The sequence below is a fragment of the Pogoniulus pusillus genome, chromosome 39, assembly GCF_015220805.1.
Source record: "Pogoniulus pusillus isolate bPogPus1 chromosome 39, bPogPus1.pri, whole genome shotgun sequence".
NCBI classification, from domain to species: Eukaryota; Metazoa; Chordata; class Aves; order Piciformes; family Lybiidae; genus Pogoniulus; species Pogoniulus pusillus.
In genome coordinates this window covers 2,799,196-2,808,033 of record NC_087302.1, presented here as the reverse complement: position 1 = coordinate 2,808,033, position 8,838 = coordinate 2,799,196, and the positions used below count along the sequence as shown (strand labels likewise).

Sequence of the window (8,838 nt, the reverse complement as noted above, 5' to 3'; positions counted from 1 at the left end):
AGAGAGGGGGGAAGGAAAGAAAAAGCAGGTTATTTATAACGCCAGGCAGCGTTAGGGTCGCTTCAGTCTCTCCTGCAAGCTGCCTGCTGCTGAGAGGTCACTCCCCCCCCCAAAAAAAAAAACCCTGCCCAGCCTGTGACCTGCAAGCATCAGCTCTGAGCTGGGCTCTAGGGCGGGCAGCAGCCCTTGCAGATCAGGAGCCACAACTCCCATGCTGCTTGGCAGCAGGGAGAGCGCAGCCGGCAGCAGCGCAGGAGGCTCTGCACAGGAGGCTCTCAGCCTGGTGAGTCTTTCTCCCCGCTCCGCAGCCCCGGGCTGGGCTGTTCCCCTTAGTTGCGTTTTCAGCCTTGGCTTTTTGTTAACTTTTCCCTTCTCGAGCCTGATTTCCACCCCCTCGCCTCGCCAGGCGGGCAGCTGCCACGCCAAGCACATGCCAGCGACACGGGTGGCACGGCTCAGGTGCCAGCGCTCCTCAGCTGCCGCGGTGGGGAAGCCCTTCCCTGCTAGCTGTGCCCTCTCCTGCTGCCGTGCCCTCTCCTGCTGCTGTGCCCTCTCCTGCTGCCATGCCCTCCCCTGCTGCCATGCCCTCTCCTGCTGCCGTGCCCTCTCCTGCTGCTGTGCCCTCTCCTGCTGCTGTGCCCTCTCCTGCTGCCATGCCCTCTCCTGCTAGCTGTGCCCTCTCCTGCTGCTGTGCCCTCTCCTGCTGCTGTGCCCTCTCCTGCTAGCTGTGCCCTCTCCTTCTGCCATGCCCTCCCCTGCTAGCTGTGCCCTTTCTTTCTGGCATGCCCTCTCCTTCTGCCATGCCCTCCCCTGCTAGCTGTGTCCTCCCCTGCTAGCTGTGCCCTCTCTTTCTGGCATGCCCTCTCCTTCTGCCATGCCCTCTCCTTCTGCCATGCCCTCTCCTGCTGCTATGCCCTCTCCTGCTGCTATGCCCTCTCCTGCTAGCTATGCCTCTTGCCCCTCTGGCAGCTTCTTGCACCTCTTGCAGTGCCTGCTCGCTGCCCATCCCAGCTCTTCCAGCGTGGGGCAAACTGGTTTCACACCTGGCACAGCAGCAGTGGCCTGAGCCCATGGTTGGCCACAGCTTGTGAAGCCACTTGCTCCAAAACCTGCTCCTTCTCCAGGTAAGGAGCTGACTGCAGCAGCCCAGCAGCCTCTGGCACAGGAGAGCAGGGAGCAGAGATGGCACAGATCTCAGGGCTGATGCACTCAGCTCAGCTCCCACCCCAAAACTGAGTCTGAAACCCACTGGGCAGGGGGAAGAAGCAACTTCCAAGTGAAGCAGGGAGCAGTAGTGTCTGCTGAGGACAGGCTCTGGAGTTACCAGGATGTTAGATGAGGCAGTGGCAGAGGTGGAGGGACTCCATGAATCTGTCCTGCCCTGCACAGAGGGGCCCCTTGGGAAGGGGCTGCCAAGCAGCTCTGCTTGGGTGGAGAAGCCCCTGAGCAGAGCAGGGCGGCTCTGGTATGTCAGCAGGCAGAGTGCCCTGGAGCAGCAGCAGCAGCAGGAGGAGGAGGAGAAACTCCTCTGTGGCTGCCAAGCTCCCCTGTGGCATGCAGCATCCCACAAGGCCACGTCTCCTCTGCCCCTCGGCTTCAGGAGCACGCAGAGGGAGGCAGGAGGGAGAGAAGGAGAAAGTGAGGGAGCCATGGTTGGACCTGATGATCTTAAAGGTCTCTTCCAACCCAAACTGCTCCGGGATCCTATGCCTGCCTCTCGCCACCTCAATCCCTCTTTGCTTCCAGCACAAGCAGCCTGCCAGGGTGCCTCGGTGGCAGAGCAGCTGCTGCCCAGCAGCAAACTGTGCCCTCTTTGTCTGCCAGGCATGATCCCTTCTGGGGTGGGGACACGGTGAGGTTCCATCAGGTGACCCCACAGCAAGGAGGTGCCACTGGCCCATGCCTGCAGCTTGCCCACGCTGCTGGAGCAGAGCTGGCAGTGATGTGTCAGCAGCCTCACAGCCCTCTGCTCCCAGCCACGTAGAGAGCAGCCAGCAGGCAGGAGCAGCTCCTCTCCCCCTCCAAATAGCACAGCCCCACGTATTTCCTGGAGGCATTTCAAGCTGCCTAGCTCCAGGCCACTCTGCAAGCTCCTTTAGTCCTGGAGATGAGGAGTCAGGATGAAGGATGGAGCTGGAGTCCTCCTGCCACCAGCACCATGCTGTGCCAGCTCCCCACCCTGGTGGCTCTGAAGCCCACATCAAGCCAAGAGGCTCTGAGGTGGCTTTGCCTTGCTCAAGCCCTCAGCCCAGTCCTCTGGAGACAGCTGAATGTCACCAGCAGAGTTTGAGCAGCAGGAGGTCTGGAGGTGTTCAGAGTCACAGAATGAAGTGATTTGGGTTGGGAGGGACCATAAAGATCAACCAGCTCCAGCCCTCTGCCACGGGCAGGGACACCTCCCACTAGCCCAGGTTGCTCAAGGACCCATTCAACCTGACCTTGAACACCTCCAGCCACAACCTCCCTGGGCAACCTGTGCCAGTCTCCCCACCCTCACTGCCAAGAATTTCTTCCTCCTCTCCAGTCCCAATCTCCCCTCTTCCAGCTTCAATCTATTCCCTCTGCCCTTCCCTGCTCACAGTGACCTGGAGGGGCCAGTGAACGCTGCCACTTGTTAAGGTGGGGCTGAGCAAATACATCTAAGCTTGAAAGTGGTTTCCTTTGAAAAGCTCAGGCAGGAGTTGTTTACCATCAGCCCCCAGCAGCCTGAGCATCCTGCGCCTCCGGGGGGGGGAAGGAAGAGCTGGGTGAAGCCCACAGCAAATCATGTCACCAGCCAGTGCAGCACAAACACAGCTCCACCAGAGCATGCCTGCAGCTCCAGCAACCCCTCCTCACAGCTCCTGCTCTCCTCTGCTGGGCCAGAGAGTGGCCAGGTGCTTTCTCCTGCCTCCTGTGCAGCGCCTGGCACCTCAGGGCTGAGCTGTGGGACCTTACAGACTCAGACCTCATATCTCCACCCTCCACTCCTGGCCTGGATCAGCAATGGTGTGGCCAGCAGGACCAGGGCAGGGATTGTCCAGGGAGGCTCTGGCTGCTCCCTCTCTGGAGGTGTTCAAGGCCAGATTGGGTGAGGCTTTGAGTGACCTGTTCTAGTGAGACATGTCCCTGCCTAAGGCATGAGGTTGGCACTGGCTGAGCTTTGAAGTCCCTTCCAACCTGAACCATTCTATGATTCTATGACTGCCTGCCTGTGCTGGGCACTGCTGAGGCTGCTCCTTGCAAACTTGGCTCAGCTTTGGGACACTGAGGGGGCTGGAGCAGGACCAGAGCAGTGCAGTAAGGCTGGTGAAGGGTCTGTCACCAACCCCACACACCCTACAGGGTGCAGCTCACCTGCCTCCAGCCCTTACACCATGCCTGACACTGCTGACGGCTTCCTCCCCCCACAGGTCCCTCCAGCACCAGCACCATGCATTGGGTCACCATCCTGCTGGTGGCTGGGCTCTTTGGAGCCTGCCTGGGCCAGTACAATGAAGAAGAGGACATGGCTTGGTTACAGTACTACATGAGGCAGTCCAGGATGTCCTCCTACAACTACATGCCCTACTATGAGGATGAGGGCAGCCCTTATGTGTACTCCTACCTCCCAGCTCCGGACACCGAGGCAGAGCCTGGCCCCGAGCCTCAGCAAGCCACCTCCTGGCAGTGTCCCCAAGAGTGTGACTGTCCCCCCAACTTCTCCTCAGCCATGTACTGTGACACTCGCAACCTGAGGTACCTGCCCTTCGTGCCCTCCAGGATGAAGTATGTCTACTTCCAGAACAATCTGATCACCACCATGCAGGAGGGAGCCTTTGACAACGCCACGGAGCTGGAGTGGTTGGCGCTGCACAACAACCAGATCACCAGCGACAGGATGGGCAAGAGGCTCTTTGCCAAGCTCAAAAGACTGGAGAGGCTCTACATGAACAACAACAACCTGACCAAGATGCCCAGCCCCTTGCCTCGCTCCCTGAGAGAGCTCCACTTGTCCTACAATCAGATCTCCAAGGTCCCCTCCAACGCTCTGGAGGGGTTGGAGAACCTCACGGCTCTGTACCTTAGCCACAACTACATCTTTGAGATGGGGGCCTCCCTCAAAGGGCTCAAGTCCTTGATCCTGGCTGATCTGAGCTACAACCACCTCAGGAGAGTCCCTGATGGGCTCCCAATCTCTTTGGAACAGCTCTACTTAGAGTACAACTACATCAACACCATCCCTGACGACTACTTCAAGGTGTCTCCCAAGCTGCTCTACGTACGCATGTCCCACAACAGCCTGACCAACCAGGGGCTCTCTACCAACACTTTCAACAGCAGCAGCATCCTCGAGCTGGACCTCTCTTACAACAGGCTCCAGAAGATCCCTCGAGTCAGCACCAACCTGGAGAACCTCTACCTGCAAGGGAACCAAATCGACGGTGAGCAGAAAGGCATCAGCCACGGAGCGGTGGTGCAGGAGGTGGTGGTGCAAGAGAGGGATGAGGAGGTGGGGATGGAGAAGCTGTGGGACTCCACCTTGGGTGATGGTCTGAGCAGGGAGCTGGGATTTGGGAGATTTTTAGGTGGTCCTGAGCAAGGCAGGAATAGGGCCCAGTGCCTCCTGACACACCTGGAGCCGAGGAGCTGCCAGCTCTGAGCTCTGCTGCGTGATCCATGGGAACTCCGCAGTGGTTTTGCTGGGCATGGAGCTGAGCACCTGCTGCTTGGAGGTGCCAGAACCCAGCTGTGGGTAGAGGCTGATGTACAACCTGGGGAGGGGACTGTGGCTTCAATCCAGCCTTGCACATAGCCTGGGGGATCACAGACAGACCCCCGGGGGGTCCCCACAGCCAGCACAGGTGGGAACAGACATCACCCTGGGCAAGCTAACGCAGGGGACGGGGACGTGTTGGGTGGTGGCCAAGGCTCCGCAGCACTGGGGACCTTCCTCCAGCCATGGGGACCTTCCTCCAGCCCCTTCTGCTCACCTCCTTCTTGGCCTTGCAGGGCACCAGCACAGCCCACAGCCCCAGGGCCACTTCCAAGGGTGGTGGTTAGCAGCCAAGGCAGGGGGGGGACACATCCTTGCTGGGACTGGAGCAGACAGGAGCTCTTGGTTATTGGAGCCATCAAGGCAGCATCTTCTGCCAGGACTGAAATTCACTCCACTTAACAGACAAATAAATAACAGGAACAGATTGTCCTGGGGCTGCTGTTTATGAAAACAAGCTGGGGGGGAGAGAAAAACAAATAAACCTACCCCAGAGCAAGCAAGCTCCTGGAAAAATCCAGCCCTGCTCCTCAGCCCAGGGCAGGACACTCCTGCTGCAGCCTTGGGAGTGCTTGAGCAGGATGGGGATGGGGGTGGGGATAGGAATGGGGGTGGGGATAGGAATGGGAATGGAGATGGGGATGGGGTTGGGGATAGGGATGGAGATGGGGATAGGGATAGGGTTGGAGATAGAGTTTGGAATAGGGATGGAGATGGGATGAGGATAGGAATGGGAATAGGGATGGGGATAGGAGTGGAGATGGGGATAGGAATGGGGATGGGGATGGGGTTGGGGATAGGAATGGGGGTGGGGATAGGGATGGAGATGGGGATAGGGATAGGGTTGGGGATAGGGTTTGGAATAGGGATGGAGATGGGATGAGGATAGGAATGGGAATAGGGATGGGGATAGGAATGGGGATGGAGATGGGGATAGGGTTGGGGATGGGGTTGGGGATAGGGATGGAGATGGGGATAGGGATAGGGTTGGGGATAGGTTTTGGGATAGGGATGGAGATGTAATGGGGATAGGAATGGGGATAGGGATGAGGATAGGGGTGGAGATGAAAATGGGGATAGGAATGGAGATGGGATGTGGATGGAGATGGGGATAGGAATGGGAATGGGGATGTGGATAGGAATAGGGATGGGAATGGAGATGGGGATAGGAATGGGAATGGGGATGTGGATAGGAATGGGAATGGGGATGGGATGGAGATAGGGATAGGAATGGGAATGGGGATGGGGATAGGGTTGGAGATGGGGATGGGGTTGGGGATGGAGATGGAGTTAGGGATGGAGATGGGGATGAAGATGGGGATAAGGTTGGAGATGAAAATGGGGATAGGAATGGAGATGGGAATGGGGATAGGAATGGGGATGAAGATGGGGATAGGGATGAGGATGGGGATGGGGATGGGAATGGGGATGGGGATAGGCATGGGGATGGAGATAAGGATGGGGATGGAGATAGGGATGGGGATGGAGATGCGGATGGAGATGGGGATAGGAATGTGTCAGTGCAGCCCTGGGTGGCTGCAGAGGGATCTCACAGCCCCACACAGAGAAAGCAACAGAAACAAACGAGAGCAGACTCCCAAATGTTTGCTTCCAAGATCCAGAGCTGTTCACTCTTCCCACAAACGCCCCCAAACCACCACGGAGCCCTGCAGCCTTTCCCCTGCTTTCTCCTCCAGCTGCAGGCTTTGATGATGACCTTTCAAAGCATCCCCAAGAGAGAGGGGCTGCAGGTCCAGGCATGCAGCATGGACCCCTTTTGGAGGTCGGGGGCACATCCAACTCCTTGTGGCATCAGAGCCTGGAGTGTGTCCCTCCAGCCACCCAGGAGGTCCCAGTTTGCCTCCCTACACACCACAGGGCTCGCAGCCCCCTCCAAGCCTCCAGTGTGTGGGTGGAGGGCCCCCTCCCAGCACCCCTCTGCCTTCCCCAGCAGCAGCCTGGCCTGGAGCTTTGCTGCCATCTAGTCGGTGCCTTCTCTCCCAAATCCTGCACAACGTCTTGGGAGCTTAATGGGATTCTTCCCTGCAAACCCAGCCCAGGGCTGGAGTTTCCCTGCCTGGTGCTGGCAGCAGTGGGTGGCAGATGAATGGAAAGGGGATGGGCACAGGGATAGGGGTGTCCTAGCTCCTAGATATGCTGTCTGAGTGGTCCTGTGGGCAGGGGCTGGAGGCTGCAGCCTAGGGAGCCTCACAGAAGCTGTTCAAAGGCAGTTCCCAAGAAGAAGCAGCCACGTTTAAGCCTCTGCCTCCACACAGCTTTTAGCCCTGCAAGTCCTCCAGCCAAAGGCAGCTAAGGGTGGGAGATGCCAATGCCACCACTGCCAAACCCTCAAACGGGCACAAACTCACAGGCTTCTTCTGGCTGTTGGGACAGAGCAAGGGGTGATGGTTGGGGACTAAAAGAGAGAGATTTAGACTGGAGAGAGGGAGGAAATTTATCACACTCAGGGTGCTGAGAGCCTGGCCCACGTTGCCCAGAGAGTTGGGAGCTGCCCCATGCCTGGCACCACTGCAGGTCAGGTTGTTTGGGGCTCTGGGCAGCCTGCTCTAGCTGGGGATGTCCCAGCTGAGTGCAGAGGTTGGGGCTGGATGAGCTCACAAGGTCCCTTCCCACCCAAACCGGTCCGGGGTTGCATGGCTGCAGCTGGCAGCATCAATCACTCTTTCAGCTCAAAAGCAGCATGAGTGGAGTCCTGATTCACTGGAACTGGAGATTAGGAAGGGGGCTGGGGGCGGGTGGGGGTGGGTGGGGGTGGATGGGAGGTGTCACAGTATCACAGTGTCACAGTATCAGCAAGGTTGGCAGAGACCTCACAGCTCATCAAGTCCAACCCTTTAGCACAGAGCTCAAGGCCAGACCATGGCACCAAGTGCCACGTCCAGTCCTGCCTTGAACAGCTCCAGGGACGGCGACTCCACCACCTCCCCGGGCAGCCCATTCCAGTGGCCAATGACTCTCTCAGGGAAGAACTTTCTCCTCACCTCCAGCCTAAATCTCCCCTGGCACAGCCTGAGGCTGTGTCCTCTCCTTCTGGTGCTGGCCACCTGAGAGAAGAGAGCAACCTCCTCCTGGCCACAACCTCCCCTCAGGTAGTTGCAGACAGCAATGAGGTCTGCCCTGAGCCTCCTCTTCTCCAGGCTAACCAATCCCAGCTCCCTCAGCCTCTCCTCGTAGGGCTGTGCTCAAGGCCTCTCCCCAGCCTCGTTGCCCTTCTCTGGACACGCTCAAGCATCTCAATGTCCCTCCTAAACTGGGGGGCCCAGAACTGAACACAGCACTCAAGGTGTGGTCTAAGCAGTGCAGAGTCCAGGGGCAGAATGACCTCCCTGCTCCTGCTGTCATCACTCCCTGCCCACCCTCAGCTCTCCGAGGGCAGGAGGCTCAGCCCCATCTCCAGCACAGCCTCCCCTTGACATTCCTCCCAAGCTCGGTCGCACCTCGAAGGTCAGAGCTCATCTCTCCCTCTTCTTCTTCTCCTCTCCTCCCTCTCCAGAGTTCTCCATCAGCAGCTTCTGCACCGTGGTGGACGTCATGAACTACTCCAGGCTGCAGGTCCTGCGGCTCGACGGCAACGAGATCAAGCGGAACGCGGTGCCGCCCGACGCCCCCCTGTGCCTGCGGCGTGCCACCATCATCGAGATCTAGCCTGGTCCTTCCCCTCTCCCGCTCAGGACTTGGCTCCCCCCGTCCCTGGGGAAACCTTCACCCTCGTTTTAATGCAGCTTGATGGTTTGATTTGGCTTTGCAGTAGTGCCACAAGGGAGCTCCGCCGGCAGCTCACATTGGGTAGGCAGGAGCTCTCCTTCCCAAAATATTCCCCCCCCCCCCCCCCCCGCCCTCTCTTTCCAGCCACACAGGGTGAGAGAGGTCCTGGCACTGCTTCCCTGCACCTCTCTGGCCCTAGCAGGGCCACTCCATCATTTGTCATCTTTCCCGGTCTGGGTGGCATGCAGCAGGGATGGGGGAGAGCTCATTTCACCTCCCAGGCATGGCACTGAGCATCCAGCCCCAGCAGGGAGGGGTTCAGGGATGGGTCTTGCAGAATCAGATGTAAAACGACTCAGCCTGGAGAGTGGTCACTG

General features: G+C 58.6%; 1 protein-coding gene across 1 annotated transcript; it reads left to right on the top strand.

The window, feature by feature from the left end:
• Positions 1 to 205: 205 nt before the first annotated feature.
• Positions 206 to 8,580, top strand: FMOD (fibromodulin). Its single transcript, XM_064173521.1, has 3 exons — positions 206 to 283; positions 3,393 to 4,403; positions 8,250 to 8,580. Exons 2-3 carry the CDS (start codon positions 3,413 to 3,415, stop codon positions 8,399 to 8,401), a joined length of 1,143 nt encoding a protein of 380 aa, XP_064029591.1. The 5' UTR covers positions 206 to 283; positions 3,393 to 3,412; the 3' UTR covers positions 8,402 to 8,580.
• The last annotated feature ends 258 nt before the right edge of the window (positions 8,581 to 8,838 follow it).